At 37.6% G+C, this 23,791-nt stretch overlaps 1 protein-coding gene, 1 long non-coding RNA gene, 1 other non-coding gene and 1 pseudogene across 3 annotated transcripts; 2 read left to right on the plus strand and 2 right to left on the minus strand.

Moving 5' to 3' along the window:
* Positions 1-2,093: 2,093 nt before the first annotated feature.
* LOC126765975 (uncharacterized) lies at positions 2,094-5,685 on the minus strand. Its single transcript, XR_007668674.1, has 3 exons — positions 5,263-5,685; positions 2,341-2,468; positions 2,094-2,279 (listed from the first exon to the last, which is right to left on the minus strand). It is a non-coding gene; the product is annotated as an uncharacterized LOC126765975 (long non-coding RNA).
* On the plus strand, positions 4,351-4,559 carry LOC126766357 (small nucleolar RNA U3). The gene has a single exon (XR_007668852.1). It is a non-coding gene; the product is annotated as a small nucleolar RNA U3 (small nucleolar RNA).
* A 3,555-nt stretch (positions 5,686-9,240) lies between the features above and the next one.
* LOC126766322 (small nucleolar RNA U3) lies at positions 9,241-9,443 on the plus strand (annotated as a pseudogene).
* An 8,026-nt stretch (positions 9,444-17,469) lies between these two features.
* On the minus strand, positions 17,470-21,492 carry LOC126765937 (putative nuclease HARBI1). The gene is made up of 4 exons (XM_050483668.1): positions 18,866-21,492; positions 18,365-18,800; positions 18,156-18,300; positions 17,470-18,077 (listed from the first exon to the last, which is right to left on the minus strand). Exons 1-4 carry the CDS (start codon positions 18,985-18,987, stop codon positions 17,704-17,706), a joined length of 1,077 nt encoding a protein of 358 aa, XP_050339625.1. The 5' UTR covers positions 18,988-21,492; the 3' UTR covers positions 17,470-17,703.
* Positions 21,493-23,791: the final 2,299 nt, after the last annotated feature.

The following is a 23,791-nucleotide window of genomic DNA, read 5'->3' on the forward strand; positions in this document are numbered from 1 at the left end:
GTTAAATTCTGCTTTGAACAAATACTCACGTTCATGCATAAACATTTTGTTAAAATCATATGACTTAGCATTTGTTCCAGAAGTTTATTGGGGTTATTAGTGGGTGGACAACTCTTGTATAGGGCCAATACATCAATTGAGAGCATTGCCACCATACTTCATTAGAAACCGGAATTGACCCCGCTTTTTTCTGGCCAAGGGCTGTGATTTCTGCGATATAATTCTGTTTGTATCGGTGAGTTTTAGGTTTAGATTGTCATCATTGGAGCAACTCATAGAAGCGGCGTTGCTTCGCATCCTTTGAACTCGTGTTGCCTCTGAGTCTAACTCGTGCCCGGAAAATTTTTGTTTGCTGCATTATCACTAGCAGGCTACATCCAAACTTTGATCTCGGTTTGGTGAAACACATGCAATGGATGGAGCATCTTAATAACTGCTTTGATCTTACGACATACAGGGAGTGGACCACAAGTTACGTGGCCCCATGCTGCCAACACTGCGACACTAGACAACACGGATTCGCACTCTGCACCCAGTTCGTTCTCCATGCTGCCACTCCAGCATAGTGACCAACAAAGGACTTGTACGGTCCATAGGAGCTTTACCAGGCAGGCAGCAAGAGTCCCATTCTGATCACTAACCCACCCGCCAACAAAGAGGAGTCTGATCGTCCTATCACTCTCCTTTCCTTGTTACTGCCATCGTTTACTTACCAACTGAGTCAACGGCCCAGACAGTTCATGGCGGAAAAAACAATCCTCGTAGCGTTAGACTTGCCAAAAGTTTTTGACACACTCAACCAATACTTAAGGATATTAAACAATCTACCTTCGATCCAGGGCTGAAAAACTGGGGCCATATTCTGTAACTCGATTCGAAAAAACAAATTTACTCGAATTCGGATTTTTTATATTCTTCAACCCAATTTTCGTATAAAATATTAGTTAGCTTTTGAGTTGAAGAAAGCAAAAACGAAAATTGCACGTATCTATTCTGGCACAGGGTGATACAACTTTCGCCTAGTTATATAGTAGATCCGAATTTCTAATAGAATACATTTACGAATCGAGATACAGTATAGGGCCCATGGACTATAACTACCTACCATAAAACGAATGGTTCTATGACCTGATAGTGATGATTCCGTGAAAACTATCCACTGGGAGATAGGTGGTTGCGCTGAGTAATATCAAGTACTTCTCCCCTTACCTTAGTCACGAACATTGGCTGACAGCCACAATCGATTATCTCTAGGTTACTCTAAAAGATATGTTGGAAAATATCTCCCTTCCGCTTTTTTTGCTCTTTATTCAATGCTTTATAAAAAGTGTTACAGTAATCGGATTTAGTTCAAATATTCGCCGTTTCGTTTGATAATCTGTTTCTAGATGGCAACTTCATAATACCCCCTCCTCGTAGAAGCCTCCCTCCTTATTTGCGAGGAACTCGGACAGCTACTTTTCACAAGCTTTATTTTGAGTTCAACTGTACACCAACAAGGGCGTTCGCAATGGACAGGAACAGGTGGTAATCACTTGGCACTATGTCCGGGCTATATGGTGGAGGCGAAAAAATCTCCCATCCGAGCTCCCGTAGCTTCTGACGAGTCATCAACGAAGTGTGTGGTCTGGCGTTGTCCTGGTGGAACACTATATCCTTCCTTTTGGCCAGTTCTGGACGCTTCTGGTCGATCGCCTGCTTCAAGCGGTCCAGTTGTTCGCAGTAGATGGTAGAATTAAGCGTCTGGCTATATGTTAGAAGCAGCTCATAGTAGATGATTCCCTTCCAGTCCATCCAAACACCCAGCAAAACCTTCCTGGCCGTCAATCCCGGCTTGGCCACTGTTTGTGACCATTCACCGGCCTTGACCACGACCGTTTTCACTTGATATTGTCGTATGTGATCCATTTTTCGTCGCCAGTCACCATCCGCTTCAAAAATGGGTCGAGTTCGTTCCGTTTCAGCAGCATATTGAAGGCGTTGATTCGGTTGTGTATTTGATTTTGTGTATCCAGCCTTCTGCAGATGGTTTAAAATGGTTTAGTGACTAACTCCCGTTTTCTAGGCGATGTCACGAGATGCCACATGCCGGTCTAACTCGATGTTTTCCATGATTTGATCGGTATTCGTCGTCACAGGGCTTCTGCTGGCTGTCTTATCCATGGTGTCGTTTTCACCCGCTCTGAATCGTCGAAACCAGTCATCCGCAGTTCGAAGTGATAGAGTACCATCCCCCAAAACACCATTAATCTCAAGGAACGTTTCTCTAGCGGATTTGCCTATAACGAAGGAAAACTTTAAAATATCGCTAATTTCGGCGTTAGTAAACTCCATATTTACACGTCTGTAACTGTTGAACGCAATATCCAAACTAATCATGCATACCGTCGTTTTGTAGGTTATGTCAAGACCTTTTAAAGATGTATAGTATTGCCAGATACGAGCTCTGTAGCGTAGTATTTTCCAACCTAATATATTCGAATAAACACGATGTAAATTTAAAGTAACTTCCTCCCAATATTAAACATCAATATCACTTACAAGGAAGTAAATTGTATCAAGACCGTAAGTTACATATTTATTGTAATAAACAAATACTTATATTTAATGTAAATAATGCCGTTGGAAGAATAATTCCTCCATTCTGTTTCAATAAAAAATTTCAAAATTGTTTTAAAAATATTGAAATTAACAAAACAAACACAACCGATTTTGCATTGAAAGGTTTGCTTTCAGACATCACAAACTTGTGGGGAAGTTGTGCACATTTGAGCTTTTGAAATCACCCCAGCATACGGAAAACTTGTCAATAGTCAGGGTGGTGGTTTTTTGAAAGTATGTTAATTTGTTAATTTTAATCAACCCTACAAGAAGGAAGTAACCAATTCACTATTACATATGTAAAGTCTCACCTCTTATACTACTACACATCCATATCTAACTTTTTGTTTTGAAATGGAAAATTTTGTTGTAAGAGTAGTAACATTCATCATACATAAATTTTGATCGTATAAGAATGAGACGCTATTGCATAAAATAACATTAAATACAGGATTTATGCCGGTACAGCAACTACATATGTATGTATATAAGAGTTTAGGGAGAAAGCAATTGGTAAGTATTAGAGAACTGCAATGAGTAATAAAATTTTGTTCATAATCAGGTATTGATCCGTTAAGCTGTCTGATTCTGTCAATTCGATTCATGTACACGATTCGAACCGTTTGTCTTCAAATCAGCGATAGAGAACAACTTTAATCACTAGCGATCACCTGATTTATTTATGAATGTTGGCATTAGCAGAAAATACGCGAAATGATGCATACTTATGCTTCAGTGATTAAAATGATCGACAGAGTTCGTGTGCATGTGTTCAAAGCTGATATATTTTTTGCCACACATGATTCAAATCAATCCAGCAGAAAATTGTTGTTGTTTGCTGTACTCATAGATTTACTCGTAGTTTACCCGCAGTTTCACATCGATTCAAACAATCGTCGCAACGCAATGAACTGACATGTTCACTCGATCGTGATTGCCGAATAACAGATTGTTCGTGTTGCATCAAATCAGTTGACGCTGGCGGGTACCAGAATTGATCAACAATGATGTCTATGATGAACTGAATTGATTTCATTGATGAACTGAATTGTGTGATTTTTGGCACGAGTGTTTTTTCTGATTTAATTATACACGTTGCAGTTCTCTGGTAAGTATGGTTATGTTAAAATTTTTCATAATGGCATATTTTTATACATTACATACTATTTAATTATGAATTTCATGTTTTTTTGAAGTTATACTTCTTATACGAGTTCGCTTGCTCAAGCGCAACCTTGCTCAATATGAATCTACGCAACTTTGTCTGCGAAGATGTTCGAGCAGCAAGCGAAACGGTGACAATCGGCGATCGTTTGTTCGTTTCTTTCGGCACAGCTCGGCTTTTCTACCAAAAACACAATGTTGCCATGCTTATGCTGTTGTTGTTTTTGTAGAACAATGTTTCAATTTTTTGTTGGTGACATATTCAATTAAAAATAAATTCTATTGGGATTCGAACCTACGTACCTACGTGCTCGTCGTAACTTTTAAAGCGCTTACCACCTCGACCACCATTGACTCATGTATTGCGTTGTCCTAATTATGGTTTGGTTATGCATGAAAGAAATATACAATGGATCGCCGATTGTTACCTCTTTCCTTGCTGCTGCTGCGCATATGTATGTTTGTATGCTTGTTCATTATTGAAGTTATACTGCTTTTTCTTTCCTTTGTCTTTCATTTCTGCGAATTCTCAACTATTTTATGTGCCCTTTTGTTGAAATACCCTGCGTTGGTCTTTGAAAAATTAAGACTAAACTTCACTACAGAAATGATCCTGTGAAGTACGGTCTTCATTTACATTTTTTGGAAATCGACCCACGATGACGAAGTACTTTCGTTTTATCTGACAGCGTGAGGTTCAGAAGTTCATTTCTAATTTTGTCTTGTGGCATATTAGAAATGATGTTTCTTCGAAAATCATTCGTTTACACCTGACAAAACGACTTCTGAATGGTGATTTTAATGAATGCATTCCTTTTGGTTGAAATGCTCTGCGTTGGCCATTGAAAAGTTAAGACTATGCTTCTCAGGATCATTCATTTCTTCAAAGAAATTAATGACATTTAGAAATATGCATATTTGCATTATTTCGTTGTCATTTCCATATTCGTAGCAATAGAAGTTCTATGGCACAAGTAAAGTAATGGCCGCCGATTGTCACCCCTTGCCGCTGTAGCAGCTTCGCCTATGTGTACGCATATGTATGTTTGTATGCTTGTGCATTATTCGGCAATGTATGCAAATATATGTACATATAAGTATATATGAATGTATGAACAAGTCAATGCGCGCACATGTAATAAGTATATTGATAAGTGATGAAAAATTTCTGAACGCGCACATGCATATACATACACTCATATGAGCATGTGCAGATACACAAGATAGGATAGAAGATGTATGCCTTTTAACATCGTATACTATACAAATAAATATTTTTCTTACTAATAGAAATTAAATTTATCACAGCAATATTATGTACATGTATATTGCTGTGATAATATACCAGAGATAAAGAGATGTTTAACTCCTCTCTCACTGGAAGTGAGAGAACAATTGCTAAACGTCAAAACCACCTAAACTTTGACAGTTGATCGAGTTCAGGAGGTTTTGACGTTTAGCAATTGGAAACGAGCGATGGCAAAATTGAAATCTTACCAAAAAAATATGTAGACGGAGGGATTTGTTGCATCGTTCAAGACCACCTATAAAAAATGTAAAACAATGCAAATTAAATAAATTTGTGAAATTTAAAGGTATTTGATGAAACGTTTTGTAATCTTAAGCATCATAGTTTTATTTTCGAGGATGGAGTCATGTGTAGAAGTTCACGCAAGTGAGGAAAGTTCTCTGATCGCCATTCACTTGGGAATGGCCAGAAACGATTCTTTTACACATGGCTCAAGCAGCTCACTACTTCCAGTCTTTGACCAAGTATCCTCTGGGTAGCCTAAGAACATCCGTTCGAAGGCGAAACATTCCCTACAAGGGTTGTGCGCTGGGTTTGGGACCCGCCACGTAAAAAAAACACCCCCAGTGAAGAGCTATAACCAGCCTCGGATGAGAGACCCCCCTTTTGATGACGACCATGGCAAACGAAATAAGGACTACGAATTGAGGGCATGCACCTGGAATGTCCGGTCCCTTAATTGGGAAGGTGCCGATGCCCAGCTGGTTGATGTCCTCGTAAAAGCAAAGGCTGACATCACCGCCGTCCAAGAAATGCGATGGACGGGACAAGGACAGAGACGAGTAGGTCCTTGTGACATTTACTACAGTGGCCATATAAAGGAGCGCAAGTTTGGTGTAGGATTCGTGGTGGGAGAGAGACTCCGTCGACGGAATTTCAAACTCCTTACGTACAGCTGCAACCGAAACCATTGGTTTTCGGAAAATGCAAAAGAACAGCTGGTACGACGAGGAGTGCCGTGTCGCAGCGGAGAGAAAACAGGCTGCCTACCTCGCAACGTTACGATCGACCACTACACGTGCGGGATGGATGGGATAGATACGGAGAGTTGAAGAGGGAAGCGAGACGCATTTGTAGACAGAAGAAGAAAGAGGCTGAAATGCGTGAGTACGAAGAGCTTGATAAGCTGGCCGACAGGGATAATGCTCGAAAACTTTACGAAAAAATGCGGCGGCTTACGGAAGGTTTCAAGACCGGAGCATACTCTTGTAGAACCCCCAAAGGTGATCTAGTGACCGATGCCCAGAGCATACTTAAATTATGGAGGGAACACTTCTCCAGCCTGCTGACTGGCAGTGAATGCACAACGCCAGGAGAAGGCGAACCCGATTCCCCAATCGATGACGATGGAGCAGACGTTCCATTACCCGACCATGAAGAAGTTCGAATAGCAATTGCCCGCCTGAAGAACAACAATGCGGCAAGGGCCGACGGATTGCCGGCCGAGCTATTCAAACACGGCGGCGAAAAACTGATAAGGTGCATGCATCAGCTTCTTTGTAAAATATGGTCAGACGAAAGCATGCCCAACGATTGGAATTTAAGTGTGCTATGCCCAATCCATAAAAAAGGAGACCCCACAATCTGCGCCAACTACCGTTGGATTAGCCTCCTCAACATCGCATATAAGGTTCTATCGAGCGTATTGTGTGAAAGATTACAGCCCACCGTCAACAAACTGATTGGACCTTATCAGTGTGGCTTTAGACCTGGCAAATCAACAACCGACCAGATATTCACCATGCGCCAAATCTTGGAAAAGACCCGCGAAAGGAGAATCGACACACACCACCTCTTCGTCGATTTCAAAGCTGCTTTCGACAGCACGAAAAGGAGCTGCCTTTATTCCGCGATGTCTGAATTTGGTATCCCCGCAAAACTTATACGGCTGTGTAAACTGACGTTGAGTAACACCCAAAGCTCCGTCAGGATCGGGAAGGACCTCTCCGAGCCGTTCGATACCAAACGAGGTTTCAGACAAGGCGATTCCCTATCGTGCGACTTTTTCAACCTGCTTTTTGGAGAAAATAGTTCGAGCCGCAGAACTAAATAGAGAAGGTACCATCTTCTATAAGAGTGTACAGCTGCTGGCGTATGCTGATGATATTGATATCATCGGCCTCAACACCCGCGCCGTTAGTTCTGCTTTCTCCAGGCTGGACAAGGAAGCACAGAAAATGGGTCTGGCAGTGAACGAGGGCAAGACGAAATATCTCCTGTCATCAAACAAACAGTCGTCGCACTCGCGACTTGGCACTCACGTCACTGTTGACAGTCATAACTTTGAAGTCGTAGATAATTTCGTCTATCTTGGAACCAGCGTAAACACCACCAACAATGTCAGCCTAGAAATCCAACGCAGGATAACTCTTGCCAACAGGTGCTACTTCGGACTGAGTAGGCAATTGAGAAGCAAAGTCCTCTCTCGACAAACAAAAGCCAAACTCTATAAGTCACTCACAATTCCCGTCCTGCTATATGGTGCAGAGTCTTGGACGATGTCAACAACGGATGAGTCGACGTTGCGAGTTTTCGAGAGAAAAGTTCTGCGAAAGATTTATGGTCCTTTGCGCGTTAGCTACGGCGAATACCGCATTCGATGGAACGATGAGCTGTACGAGATATACGACGACATCGACATAGTTCAGCGAATTAAAAGACAGCGGCTACGCTGGCTAGGTCATGTTGTCCGGATGGACGAAAACACTCCAGCTCTGAAAGTATTCGATGCAGTACCCGCCGGGGGAAGCAGAGGAAGAGGAAGACCTCCACTCCGTTGGAAGGACCAAGTGGAGAAGGACCTGGCTTCGCTTGTAGCCAAGCCAAAAGAAGAAACGACTGGCGCGCTGTTGTTAACTCGGCTATAATCGCTTAAGCGGTTTCTACGCCAATTAAGAAGAAGAAGAAGTTTTATTTTCAATGGAAAATGATCAAAAACATTTAATGATTGAGAGCTAACAAGCTTAAATCCTATTATTGGGTATTGAAAAGACAAAAGTCAGTTGTTATAATATTCTTTAAAAAGATGTAAATAATCTGGCCATAATGGAAAATGTTATAAAAAACGCTAATTTTGAGGCGCTCTCACACTGGAATATGTTTAACATCCCTTTATTCCTGTAATATACTGACTTAAGTATGGTTTGGTTATGCATGTACATAAGAAACATACGATGTTTCTAATAATTTTGTTTAAGTATAGAAATATGCTTTTGTAGAACATTTGCTTTTGCAAATATACAGACAAATGTGCAAACGACATAATACATGTATGTATGATTGTTTCGCATTTTGCTTCTACGCCGGTCAAATTTCTATACAAAAATCGGCTGAAATGTGTGAGAAAATAAAAAATGGACAACTAGGGCAAATAATTTTTAAAAAATTTATTGACAATTAAATATAAATGAAAATACATGTAAATTTACTTTCGCATTTTTCGGCACTTTCAAATTAATTAATATAAGTAAAATTCACGACTTAACCCGCACACGTCTTATTCGCGCAAAATTTCCAACTTTATGGAAATTGGCGCAATTATTGACACTTGTCTTAATATACAAAATTGGGCCAAAACGAAACAATGAAATACATAATTACCTTTGCATGTCAATATGGAAATGCCGACGGCAAAACGCAAAGGCATATATTGCACATATGTACATACATACATACAAGCGATTTCTTGGTTGAAAGCAAAAATTGAAGCATGAGAAATTGAAATGCCGACGACAAAACGAAATTGCTTACATTCGGACATTGCGTATGAATCACGAAAATATCATCATGATGTTTAGGTAAATCTTTTATATATTTAAAATGAGTTATTATAAAATAAGATCACATATTCAAAATAAATTCTGTTGGGATTCGAACCTACGTACCTACGTGCTCGTCGTCACTTTTGAAGCGCTTACCACCAACACCACCATTGACACTTGAATTGCGTTGTCCTAATTATGGTTTGGTTATGCACGAGAGAAATATACAATGGATCGCCGATTGTTACCTTTTTCCTTGCTGCTGCTGCGCATATGTATGTTAGTATGCTTGTTCATTATTGAAGTTATACTCCTTTTTCTTTCCTTTGTCTTTCAATTCTGCGAATTCTCAACTATTTTATGTGCCCTTTTATTGAAATACCCTGCGTTGGCCGTTGAAAAATTATGGCTATACTTTACAGGATTACTTCTGTAGTTAGTCTTCATTTACATTTTTTTGAAATCGACCCGCGATGACGAGGTATATCGTTTTATCTGACAGCGTGAGGTTTAAGAAGTTCATTTCTAATTTTGTCTTGTGGCATATTAGAAATGATGTTTCTTCGAAAATCGTTCGCTTACAACGGATAAAACGACTTCTGAGTGGTGATTTTAATGAATGCATTCCTTTTGGTTGAAATGCTCTGCGTTGGCCGTTGAAAAGTTAAGACTATGCTTCTCAGGATCATTCATTTCTTCAAAGAAATTAATGACCTTTAGAAATATGCATATTTGCATTATTTCGTTGTCATTTCCATATTCGTAGCAATAGAATTTCTATGGCATAAGTAAAGTAGCAGCTTCGCCTACAAACATGCGTAAATATGTATGTATGTATGCGTATATTCGTGAATACATATCGACGCAGATTTTTGCGAGAAGCACCAGAAAGTTGTGCAATTTATGATTTTTAGCTTTTGCCATCGTCGCGAAAAGACGACTTGTTGGCAAAGGCATGCTCGGGGAGATAATAAATTTAAAATGTGAATTTAAGTTTTCTAGTTTTCTTTCATACAAAATGATATGCATTTCTTGGAATATCACTAAGAAGTATAATTTCATCCGCGCGTAGGGACTCCACGCACCTTGTTTTTTGTATTGAAGCCAAAATAATTAATTACATTCAAGTTCTGCTACTACTACAACAACAACAATGCATTAAAATTCGGAAGTTGCGGCCAAACCAAGTATTTGAGTGATGTTAAGTGAATATTTTTATTAATTGTTGATAGAAAGTGGATAATTTAAAATTATTCATTAATTCATTCAATAATTTATTATTGAAAATTTATATTATAACATTTAGCGTAAGTGGAAAATCTGATTAACAGTGAAATAGCATGCATTAATTTGCACTCGAAAACTATAATTTGCAGGAAGATTTATATAATAGAGGTATTCGCTTGCTCTTGCAAAACCCATGCACGGTGCAAAAATTGCATATATTTCCTCTTGGTGCACCGGCACAGCAACAAACACACGCAGAAAATTATTTGCAATGGCTATAAAATATGCCAGACCAAAACCCATGTATATTTGCGTGCAATGTCACGCAAAAATATAATTGCAACCCTGCTTTAGCTGTCATTTTACATAAAAACATATTACGTTGTTAAATTGTTGAGGAAGGTAAGTTTTACATAGATTTTATAATTTCTATTTAAATTATAAAGATTTGTTATAGTTAAAAATTTATGTAAAAGGTGCACCAATTCACAATAGCCATGCATAATAGTCATTCACAATAAATTGACCGAATCAGCCGTTCATGTATCAAGAAGACTATATTTCGGTATAGTATTTTTGCAATCTGCAATCTTGCAAGCGAATACCTCTAATATATTTCATAATCAGGAGTACTTTCTCCATTCATCTATATATATAAAATCAAGATTGGGAGTCCTGTCAAATGCCTTTTACCAGAGAACGTATTGACAATGAGACGAAGCCGCGAATTATAAAGTGCAATTTCTAAGTGCTTTGGAGAGGCTTGGTATGACACCGCATCATTTGCGTCTCAAAGTTGGATCTGTTGTTATAATGTTTCGCAATATGATTGTGATGCACCTATCAAATACATGGGGTAGAATGCTTGATTCTACGGAGTTTTTTTGAGTTCTAACGATTTGCCATTTCAGTTCAAACGTATTCAGTTTCCAGGGAAAATTGAATTTGAAATGACAATCGACAGGACACAAGGATAGTCGCATAGTGTGTGGCATAAATTTGGAAATGCTATAATTTTCACACGGCCAGATATACGTGGCGTGCTCACGAGTTGGAAAACCATCTTTTCTGTACACCGGAACAGAAACAAAAAATTGTTGTTTATCAAGCAGCGTTACATTGAAAAACAAATGTAGAAAAATTTCAAATAAATGATAATCGACACAATATGAATTTTTGTCTTTTCAATTCAAAAGACATAATTTCGCGCAGGACAACGTCTGCGGGGTCGGCTAGTTTATCCATATTATCAAATCGCCAAAAAAATATGTACAAATAACATAATAAATGAAGTGTTTGCATAATAAGCATATAATCGATAGAATATGGGTAATAAAATATACAACTAACAAAGTGTGTAAATATATGTACATACAGTGAAAACGTTATATCCCCCAAATTTGGAGAAAAAATTACGTATGGAGTAAGTTTTCCAGATTAAGAATATATATATGTAATGCCGTAATAGACTTATAGTTTTCGAGATTAGTCAAAAAAGTACAAAGTTAATAGCCTTATATACAACAAGTAAGGAACAGCTTAGTTCGGGTGCAACTGAACATTTTACACTCTTTCAACTTACAAAAATCAAAGCCAGGGAAATATTTTAAGGTGTAAAAAAAAGTTTTTGCTCAAATTTAACTAATTTTGGCACAAAGATATACTGTTATGTGAAAAACATGCTGTTTTATTTTAATTGAAATAACTCACATATTGGCCGATATATGCGGTACAAAGTCACCCGGAAGTTCGAAAGTCTTTATTTTAAGTGTATGGGGGCTAAGGGAAGTATTGGTCCGATTCAACCCGTTTTTGACATACGGACATACTTTTATAAGAGAAGTATTATCCCTTAATTTCAGTTATATAAATCACACATTGACTGACATTTTCAATCAAAAGTCAACTATAGGTACCGGGGTCTACATATTCGGTACGTAGGGGCTTGAACAGTTTTTATTAGATTTAAGCAATTTGGTCATAAGGTGGCCACACTAAAGACATTATTCGTTATTATTCGAGTTTTATCCCGTTGTATTCTTTGCTTCTTTATTTGTGTACTGAAAACTGAACGAATCAAGTGAAATTTAAAATTGTGTTATATGGGAAATAGGTGTGTTTGTTGTCCGATTTCGCTCATTTTCACAACGTGACATGGAAATATGAAAAAATACAACATACAAATTTTGTCGAAATCGGTCAGTTTGATCTCGATATATGGGATTTCGCCAAAAAGTAGGTGGTGCCGCGCCCATCGTCCAGTTTTTACCACAGCTCTCATAAAGCTCTCTCATACCATATTGGTGGTAAAATTTAATGTTTTTGGCGTATTTAGTTATTGATTTATCAAGCTTTTAGTAGTTTTTAACAGTATCGTTATATGGGGAGTGAACGGGGATTTCATCCGATTTCGTCCATTTTAATAATATTGGCAGGAGTTCTTATAATATTCGTGCTGAGCGAATTTGGTTGTTGTAGCTTAAGTGGTTTTGGAGATATATAAATACATCAAACTTATTAGAGAGCGGTTCCTCGCCCACTTTCTCAAAATATTGTCCCCACAGGTGCCGCTGGCTGTTGCGATCCCCTGTGCCAAAAATGAGTTTTTTATATTAATTAGGTGCTTAATTATGGCACTTTATAGGTTTTCGGTTAATGGCTATTTGAGGACGTGGCAGTGGTCCGATTACGCCCATCTACGAACTCGAACTTGGTTGTACTAAGGAACCCACATATTATTACCATTACATACCAAGTTTCCTTAAGATATCTCAATTTTTACTCAAGTTACCGCTTGCACGGACGGACAGACAGACAATCAACCGGATTTCAACTTTTCTCGTCACCCTGATCATTTATATATATATAACACTATATCATCGATTAGTTTTAGGTGATACGTACAACCGTTAGGTGAACAAAACTATAATACTCTGTAGCAACTGTTTGCAAGAGTATAAAATGAAACCCTATTTCGTTTTAATTTAAGTTAGATTTAACAAGCACAACACTACTTTTGACGCCTTTTCAGAAAATGAAACCGCTGAAGGCTTCACCGTTCTGGAAGTTAAAAATTATAGTATATTTTTTCAGAGACAACATGGGGATTCTCTTGCTCTTGCAAGATTGCACGATGACACAAAATGCAAAAATCCTATACCGAAATATGTAAGGCCATGAGAGCACCCATCTCAGAATCTAGTGATATATGAACAGCTGGTTCGGTCAATTTATTGTGAATGACCATTGTAAATTGGTGCATCTTCTGCATTATGAAATATGTCTGAATACTTGGGTGCACAGCCAAGTGAGAATCACACCACTGCATTTAAGCTTTATAAGTCACTAACACTCGCGATTTATGTTACTAATTAAAAGCATTATTTGAGCGGATAGGAAATAAGTGTTAATTTATTTGTAATACAAATTCCGGTTACACCAAATGGAAACTTATTCAAATAGGGAAACAAATGCGGGATCAATGTGGAACGAAGCGATGTCGAAAACGTTCAAGATCACGGCCGATCCAAAGTTAGGCGCGCAGACGAGTCGGAAGTATCAGCACGGTTGTGTGTAAACGAATGTCTTGTAGATGATTGTTGACGTGCGAACTGTGTGTGTGACCAAATGTGTTGAACCTGCTCAGCGGACCATACTTTATGTTTAGTGGGTTGATGTAGAAGTGTGGTGAGTTCTGTTCGGTGGTAATGTATGTGTTATGATGTCATCGGCTGTGGTATAGCAGCTGTGTGTTACTAGGATGGGTCAGTTTTCCCCGAGTAGAGTGGGTGGATGCTCATTTAAACATCCTGGGCCCCTAGGCGAACATTTTGCCTAGTTTTATACATATAATCTGAGGCGTGTAATTCGGCTTACTGTTGGTGAAGTAGCCGAGTCCGCAGAATATTAGCTGTAAGAACCGATTTTGGGTTTTAATAGAAAATTGTATTTTATGTAAGTTGAGGTAGTAATTTTTTTTTCGTGTTTTGACGACTTATTATTATAGTAAATTTGTAAAATTGTTTGATTTTATTTATTTTACTAGCGGTTATTTACAATTTATTATATTATCGTTTTGGTATACCGGTTGCTTAGTATTTGCCTTTTCTGTATTATCGGCAATTGTTTGCATTAATTTATTATTGGCTTATGAAGGATAGTAACTCCACGCCTGGCTCAGATATGGCCAGAATGGGTACTCCCTAGCCCTGGAGTTAAGACTGTGCCAAAAGAGGGACCTTGCGAGAGATTGGCCGGTAATTGCGAACGGTTTCACGAGAATTATAATTTTTTAAGTGGGATGTTTATGCTTTACAACAGATTCTCATCAACTATCCTTATGAGGGGCGCTTATGTAGGGGCGATAAAAGCGATATCTGCTTTTGTTAGGTTTTTTTTTTTTATTTTACAATTTAGGCCTCTGTGGGGCAATATTGTATGAAAAGTGGCGATTTTTTTGTGTTTTTACTTTTTGAGACACTTTTGTTACATATTATGTTTAAGTGCTTATGCACTAATTTGGCGTTTAGTAGCCCGCCACCGCTCTAGGATTTTTTTCTCATCATTGGCGAAAGCCATCCTGCGGGGCCGAAAATTTTTATGTGTTTTTAATATAGGAACTGTCAGAGGTAACTCTGACTTTGTTTTTATTATACCAATTTGTGGAGTGTTGGAAAATTGTGGCTCTAGTGGTAGTAGTACGACGTACCGGCCATTATTTGATCGAGTAGTTGTGGTTTTAGAAATGTGCTCACAATACTGATCTTCTTTAGTTTTGTTTAATATTTGGGGAAGTATCCCTCTATTTTGAAATTTCCTTAATTGTGAATTAAGGCATTTATTTGACTTTTTCTCAACTTGAGTTGGTGTGGTGGTAACTAGTTCTGTAACTAGTCCACTTAGTGTTTGGATGTGCAGCGTTTGAGCTTTTTGTGCCTTTGAGCAACATGGAGTCTCTTGGCAATTTTTCGAATTTTGGGTTTCTGGATTTGCTTTTGCGATTATACCAGTGGTTCTTTGTGTATAAGCGCTTCTATGGGGTGAGATGGGATATCTGCTGTAATGAAGCATTGAGTTGTGTCTTTTGTGACAATAGAAGCAATTATATTTGCTTTTGCAATTTTTAACATTGTGTGTATGGGACAAGCAGTTTGTACAGAGTCTTTTTGACCTGACAAAGTTGTTCCTTTCGTTAATATTTAATTTTTTAAACTTCTCGCAAGTTTTAAGCCTATGCCCTCTTGTGCATAGTTGGCATGACGTGTGTTTTTTCTGTTCGGATATGAACGAGTGCGTTTTGTTAAAGCTTTTGTTTAAATTTTTGTTGCTTCTAGCTTGGGGTCTATTGAAGCTTCTATTTTGGTCGTGTTTAATGATCTTAGTTTTGATTATTTTTTCTTCTAACCTTTCCGCAATTTCATATTGGGTGGTGAGAAAATCTTTCATTTGTTGCCACGTTGGGCACTTTTTTCGTGATGAGAGCGATTGCTCCCATAGAAGTAACGACTTTTCTGGTAATGCGACGCTGCAAATGTTTACCAGAATTGGGTCCCAGCTGTCTGTGGGAATATTTAGTGTCGATAGAATCGACAAACAATTTGAAACAGTGGATTCTAGTTTGATGAATTCCCCACTTGTTCCTTTTTTGATTTTTGGCAAGTTCGTTAGTGTCGTTACTTGTTTATCGACCAGTATTCTTTCATTTTCATATCTCGCTTTTAGAGCTTCCCAAGCCAAATTGAAATTGTCGTCATTTAATGCGAACTTTTTGACTATTTCGCCTGCTTGACCTTTAGTTTTGTACCTGAGGTGATACAATTTTTGCACATGTGATAATTGAGGATGGTTTATGTACACGGCCGTGAACATGTCCCGGAAGGACGGCCATTCTTCATAACCTCCGTAAAAGGTTTCTGTGTCACATGCGGGCAACTCGAGTTGGATGCCTGAACTTGCCTTCTGACTGTCTTCTTGTGGCAGCTCTACTCTCGGATGTGGAGTAGGTGCAATTGCTTTTATTAGCTTCAATTGATCGGAGATCATAGCTTTCGTCTCTTCGTACTGGTCTAAGCAGTTTTCGTAAATATCGTAAGCCGATGATTTGAAATTGTGTGTATCTGAATCGTTAGAATCTAGAATTGCGTCATGAGCCGCTTGGAGGCGAGCCCAAAAGTTTTCAAGATTTTGAGTTTTGATTTCTAATAACGATTCAGAGTTTTCATGAATCGGCGAAGAGGCAAATCTAGTGCAGTATCTTAATAAACTGTCACTTTGTGAAATTAATTTAACAACCTGTTTTGAGCGTGTAGCTCCTACAGGTGTATTTTGATTATTGTTGTAGTTAACCATTTTTGCAAAATAATGTTATTTATTTATATTTTAGTTCGAAAATATATTTGAATTGTTAATTGGAATTAAAAGCCGCGCTTTATATTAATTAAAATATTTGATGTCCGTATGATTTGTATTTAGGTACCCCCTAATACTTGGACTTGTATGTGCTTATGTTTTGTGCAATTGCGAGCTCGTTGAAGAGATCAATGCGCTATTTACATAAATATGCACGAATTGTTTGTGCTAACGTATGTGGGCAAAGTATTTGCTGTAACGTTTTGTGCAGTCCTTCTTGTTTTTGTTTGACAAAGAACAAGGGTATTGCTGAATGTTTGCCAATGTGCGCTTTGGATAAATATATAGGCGGGTATTGTCACTTGCGAAGCGAATGAAAATTTTGGCGAGTTTCGCCGTGGCGAATTGTAAGTTGCGAATCTGTAACGAATTCGCCAGAAAATGGCGAACGAGTGGCGAAAATAAATTTCTGCTTCGACATTACTGTCAAAATTTAACGAATGCATTTTTTATTCGCTATTTGAAATGGAAAGGACGTAAGTAAATTTTGATCTTTATTTGAGCAATTGTAATTATTTAATTATATTTAACAAAACGATACTTCTAGAACAAAACGTACAACAACGCAGCAATTCCAAAAATTGGTTGCGTTAATGGAAAATAATCCGGACGTCGCCAGAGGAATGGGGAATTTTGGAGCGACAAAGAAAAGCAGGGCAGAGCAATGGGACCTGTTCGCTGCCGAACTCAATGCCATTGGTCCACCATTGCGAAACGGGCGCGAGTGGAATAAGGTAAAAATTTAATTAATTTGTTTGGTTTAAGTTACTTATGTGTAGCATTTAGGTTTGGTTGGATTATAAACAGAAACTAAAAAAGAAATAGCGACAAACCGACGCGAAACTGTTGCCACAGGAGGAGGACCTTATGATCAGCAAAGTTTATCTCCATTGGAGCAAAGTGTGGATGAGCTTCTTCACCTTCAGGCGGCTGTACATCCTACAGGCTTGGCATATGGCTCTAATGAAATAGAAAGTGCGGTAAATTGTACAGAAATTCAGCCAGAAGAGCGCACGACCGAGGAAACACAACGAGCCATGGATTTGGCTTCGCAATCCTCAAGCAGCCGTCCTAGAATGACAGTAGAGGAACGTGAAGTAATTCGGATGAAAGCGTTGGAAAAGCAAGCCGAAGTCCAAGACAATCTTTCCAACAAAATGGCAAGAATGGAAAAAAAATTGATGAAGTTGCAAGAATGCAATATATTATTCACTGAAGTCGGGATAGTTTCATTTACATCAAAGCATCAGCAATTTGTCTTCTGCGGCGCTCTCCTGGTGAACCATTGCCATTTTCATTAATTGGTTCCAATGGTACAACGGCATCAAAGAAGGTTTCAGCCTCCTCCGGATCACCGATTCTAAATTTTTTACAAATGTTGTGCAAGGCACAGCATATATTAATAACGGATGTTACTTTAGCAGGATCGTAGCGCATTTTTCTATCACTCAGAAGACATCTGAAACGGCATTTCAAAACTCCAATCGTACGTTCAACAACATTTCTCGCTTTCGAGTGCTTTTTATTAAAAATTGACTCCCTAGTTCCAGATTCTGCATGACGGAAAGGTGTTAATAAATAAGGGCTTAGTGGGTATCCGGAGTCACCTGCAAATATTTTATTGTTTTCAATATTGATATGTATGTCAAGATTAAACTTGCGCAGTAGTCAAATATTGTGAATACCTAAATAAATAGAGTTCTGATCTCCGTTTTGATGCGCTGCCTCTAAACATGCCTTTAGAGAACTATTGTTCCATACGAACGAATCGTGTGTAGAACCAGCATATCTAGCATCCACAAAACGGATATTCATATCATGATCACAAGCCTATAATAAAAATACAATAAAATTTTTATACCAATTTTACTGTATTAAATTCATAAAAACTCACAATCATTGCATTTATGCTAAAAAATCCTTTTCTGTTTAGATAGAGGTGTTTGTTTGTGGTAGGAGCATAAATCGCAATATGGGTTCCATCGATGCAGCCTATTACATTTGGTATTCCCGATCTTGAATAAAATTTGCTTCTTGCCTGCTGCTTTTCTTCTTCACTCATATCTACGCTTATATGGGTACGACAAATTTCATTTTCCAAAATGGGTATGATCTCTTTTAAAATAAGGGAAACTGTTGGCTGAGCAAGTCCCAACTGAAATTCATTCCCTATAGCTTGTTGGTAACTGCCATGTGCAAAAAATCTGAGCGCGGCACACAATTTTAACATCGGCGTTATGGAAGACGACATCCGACAATGAAATTTGTCTTTGATTTTATCCAGCACATACATAAATGCGCCCTTGTTTAAGCGGAAATTCGCAACAAATCTACAAATACGTGCACATTGAACAAAAACTTCTTATTATTCGTTATAATTGAACTGGATACATACACCGTGTTAGGTAGCTCTGTAGGATTAGAATTATCTCTAATAAAACGGCGCTGTCGAAGAAGATTAGTTCGCGTTTCCACATCGTAATTATCCTCAAAATACAGATCCGCGTTAATAAACATATTTTCGAATTTCAGTTGATATAATAATAAATATTTTTAAGTATAAATGACACAAATGTCAAATTCGGATGAACGCGCTACTTTTTTCATGAATGGCAACGACATATTTTAGCGAATACGTTCATTCGCCATTCACAATGCAAATTTAGGGTATGTTCGCCAAAGCGTTCGCTTCGCCAAATAAATTCGCTTCGCAAGTGACAATACCCGTGATAGTTACATACAGTTTTATATGTACCAATATCTATTTGTTTTCTTTATTTTGTTCAAATAATTTTTATTTGTTTTAGTTTGAATAATTATTTCCTATTACCAAAATAAACAGTGTTATTTTATCGTATTATTTAAGAAATGTTACGATAATTACCCTTTCTTTTGAAAAACTAATTAAAATTTATAATTTTAATAAAGTAGGAGGTAGTACTCGGTGTAGGGTATTAAATTACAGGCAGATTTTATGCCGTATGATTATAAGTATATATGTATGTCTGTATGTTCGCACTGGGAAGAGAGGAAATGCTACCATATGCCCTTTATGTATGTTTGTAAGACAAATTGTTTGTTATGCACTTTGTTAATGTTATTGATATCAACATACATATGTATATGCAGTTTGTTTGTATGTATATTAAAATTATGCATGGAGAAGTAAGAAAATATGCATATATGTATGTATGTATGTTTTCTTCTCTCTTTTTTTTTTATGCCTTTGCTTATTTCGTTTTTGCAATCCTGCTTATTGTTTTGTTAAACATAAGGGGTATTGCCGAACAAATTTGCAAGTCTTGAATTTGTTTTTCTGATTGTTATATACATATATAGTATATTTGGTAATATATATATATATTTTATATTAGTATTTTGATCTTTTCTAGAAATCAAAGCGTAAATTCTTACCGTTTTATACCAGTTTCGTTATTTTAACCAAAGGGATTTTTTATTACATGTTTTATGTATGATTATATAAAACTGTAATTTTAGTCATACATACATACGTGCATAATATACAATAATATTAAATGGAATCGATACAACTCACTTCATCCTCCCGCAAGGGGTATATTGGGGGGTATAATATATACATATGTGTAAATGTATATAAGAGTTTTATCGTCAATTCCTGTTTTCCTCTTCTTCTAGTCTTCAAATTGGCCGGCTTCTTCGTTTTTCCCTTTTCTTAGTTTTTTCTCCTTCTTGTGCTCCAGCTGGCTACCTGCTTGTGTTGTTATTTTGTTGTATATATATTTGTTTTAATGTTCGCGCCCGTTTTTTCCGTTGTTGTGTATTATTGTTGTATTTTATTGTCTTATTGTATTTTTGTTGTGTTTTATTGTTTTAGGCATTTTTAGATTTCGCGCCCGATTTATGCTTTTAGGTTTTGCGCCCGAATAGTGTTTGTTTTTAGTTTATTTCCACTGTTTTGTTTTTATATAATTTTTGTTTTGTGGGTTCGAAATTTTAACATGTGTTAATGTTTTTTTGTTTAATTAGGAATTTCATCCATATTCAATTTGGTTTTGATATACAATTGTTTTTTTTTTTTTCTTTCGTCACCACTTTAGTTAAGTAATATACAGATATACATACGTGTTTTTCTTTTTTGTTGCGACACTGCACTTTTTTGTCTATTTGTTGTATATGTATGTATATAAATATATGGGTGTTGTTTTTTTTTTTTTTTTAATTTTGGTTCTGGTTGGGTCACTGCACTGTGTTGTTTGGGTTTTTTGTTTTTATTATTGTTTTTTCGTGGGTCACCATACAATTATACATATATGTATGTACATATGTATATTACTGCACTTCACTGCACTAGTTTGTTTTTCTTTTATTTTGTGGTTTTCTTGTGGCTGTAAGTTTATAGTGCCTGTCTTTTCGGCTCGAAGGACCATGAATACTTGGGTGCACAGCCAAGTGAGAATCAGACCACTGCATTTAAGCTTTATAAGTCACTAACACTCGCGATTTATGTTACTAATTAAAAGCATTATTTGAGCGGATAGGAAATAAGTGTTAATTTATTTGTAATACAAATTCCGGTTACACCAAATGGAAACTTATTCAAATAGGGAAACAAATGCGGGATCAATGTGGAACGAAGCGATGTCGAAAACGTTCAAGATCACGGCCGATCCAAGTTAGGCGCGCAGACGAGTCGGAAGTATCAGCACGGTTGTGTGTAAACGAATGTCTTGTAGATGATTGTTGACGTGCGAACTGTGTGTGACCAAATGTGTTGAACCTGCTCAGCGGACCATACTTTATGTTTAGTGGGTTGATGTAGAAGTGTGGTGAGTTCTGTTCGGTGGTAATGTATGTGTTATGATGTCATCGGCTGTGGTATAGCAGCTGTGTGTTACTAGGATGCAAGAATTTGCGCAAGAGAATCCCCCTAATAATTTAAAGCCGTCGATTCAGCTTAACATGTGATCCCCTAATGTCTTGTCCAGGCAAGCTTCGTCATACAACCACAAAGGTATACATTGCAAATTTTTTTTAAACTAAATATTTCTGTATATAAAAAAGTCGTGTTAGTTACACTAGTTATAACTCAAGAACGGCTGACCCGGTTTGGGTGAAAATTGATGTAGAGGCAGCTTAGAACAGGGGCGGACATAGGATACTTTTCATCTCTTTATGTTAAAATTCAATACAATTTATAAATTCAAAAATTGTATTTCAAATCGTAAGCCTTTGTTCAAAATTCATTTAAGAATAATTTGAAAATTTTATTACTTCAAAAAAAAAAAGAAGAAATATGTACAAAAATAGCAACACAGAGCTAATGCGGGAGAAAACTAGTTTTTGTATGAATGCAAACTTAGTATATGGATTGTACTGATTGTTGCTCCTGAACAAGGCAGTTTTTATTTTTATTTTTTAGGACGAACCCGTCAGTTATTTTTAATATCACAACAAAAAATGGCATTGACCTTTTTGGTCTTCAAGGCATTGCGTCTACTTTACTAGATTATGGGCAAAAGACGCAAATGCATTCATAACAAAACAAACGCTACATCTAACATAAAAAATAGCGGAATAACTGCAGTTTTGATAAAAAGGTCTATTATAATTTGAGATATACAGAAATATTTTCGAAACATTGTACGGAGCAGTGCAATATTTAAACGGAAATGATTAATTATATCCGTACAATTTTAAACTGATCCTTCCTCAAAAATAATGCTGTTCAAGATTTAAGTTCTTTAGAATGCAGTTCTGCGCATAATTAGTAAGGGCACAAACCAATAGCACTCAGCTGATTGCTGAATGATCAGTATAATTATGCCCTCCTTTTTGCCTTGTATTCGTAGACTAGAAGTTTCACTCTAGCTTAGTGAATCTCAATGTAAATTTACGATATTTAAACTATATTCAAACATACATATATGTATGTACGTATGTATCATATTGCTTTATGCTACAGTCCGTTAACCAAAATATTTAAGGACGAATTCAATAAACAAGCGGCTTATTTCGTGATAGACTGGTGTACGATCCATACGACCTTTTTCAATTGGCGGAATTTAATACATCTTTTTGGTGCCTCCTCTGAGGAACTTATTCGATCCTCTTTAAATGTAAAGATTTTAATTATGGCTAGTTTGAAGCTACGTACTTCAGCGCATGCCGCAATTGTGCGCATTGGCAAAATGACAGAAGCAGCTAATTGCGATTTGATTCGTGGATAGTTGTACAAACATTTTGAAAGGTTTATGAAGTATCATACGTCATCTGATGTCTTCAGCACAAGCCAGCGAATTGACCGCACATGACGACTTCTTGGCCACTACGGAATTGCTGTATACACAAGTATGTGTTCGATTCGTCATATATGTGGCGCTGCTGAAGGTTATAATTGTGTGGCGAATCAATTGGTCATGCGATTAGAACCAATTAAGATTTCGGTTTTGTGATCCAACGAATTGGCTGTTTTTCAAAGATTTGTTCGAGGCACTAGTTCACAATCGTAAGGATCTAGATTCCAGTTACAAATTAAGTAAGTTACGCCAACATGTCAATGCAGACTGGGTACCATTGGTCGGTGGACTTTATACAGGCGGCTATGGGGACATGTGGCAGAAGGTGAAACGGCGGTTTGATAATCCACGTTTGTTAGTAGAATCTCACGTACAGCGTATCTTGCATTTGCCCAACCAACCCGTCGAATCCTAGTAGGGCTTGCTTCGACTAGTTGACACCGTCCAAAATGTGATGCGAGCCTTAAGTGTTATGGATCTTCCAGTAGATCATTGGGAGGCCCTATTGGTGCCACTTCTGTTCATAAATTGCCCCAACCACGAGGAATGAGGGGGGGAAGAGCCTTCAGACGAACAACATACCAATATCTCAGGACTTCTTAATATTTATTGAAAAGCGTGACAACAATTTGCCTCAAGAAGCTACGAACAGTACAAAACCTCTTCATCAGAGACCAACCTGTCCCATTAAGGCTCACATTGCAACGGTAAACTCATCTCAGCCGTTACATTCAGTGAAAGGGGTTACGGTTGCTTGCCAACTTTGCTCTACGGACACCGAATACACAAATATCAACGGTTCGTCAATCCTTCAATACCGGAACGGTGGGATATATTTAAGCGGCTTTCATTATGTTTCAACTGCCTTGGAAGTGATCATGGGTCTCGTGATTGTACATAGCTTGATTGCTTAAGGTGCCATGATCGTCATCATACTATGCTCTGCAAAGGCAACGTTGCCAACAATTCACTGACTATGGACCGAAGGATGTCACATGCCCGTTCGGAATATATCTGTGGATATACCTTCAACACAGGTGCCA

This window comes from Bactrocera neohumeralis, unplaced genomic scaffold (genome assembly GCF_024586455.1).
Source record: "Bactrocera neohumeralis isolate Rockhampton unplaced genomic scaffold, APGP_CSIRO_Bneo_wtdbg2-racon-allhic-juicebox.fasta_v2 cluster11, whole genome shotgun sequence".
Classification (NCBI taxonomy): domain Eukaryota; kingdom Metazoa; phylum Arthropoda; class Insecta; order Diptera; family Tephritidae; genus Bactrocera; species Bactrocera neohumeralis.

Coding starts and splice junctions, on each gene's coding strand:
- LOC126765937 (XM_050483668.1), bottom strand. CDS start 18,987: ATGTTTATTAACGCGGATCTGTATTTTGAGGATAATTACGATGTGGAA. Junction 18,801..18,865: donor ACAGAGCTACCTAACACGGT/GTATGTATCCAG, acceptor ACGTATTTGTAG/ATTTGTTGCGAATTTCCGCT. Junction 18,078..18,155: donor TCAGAACTCTATTTATTTAG/GTATTCACAATA, acceptor AAATATTTGCAG/GTGACTCCGGATACCCACTA.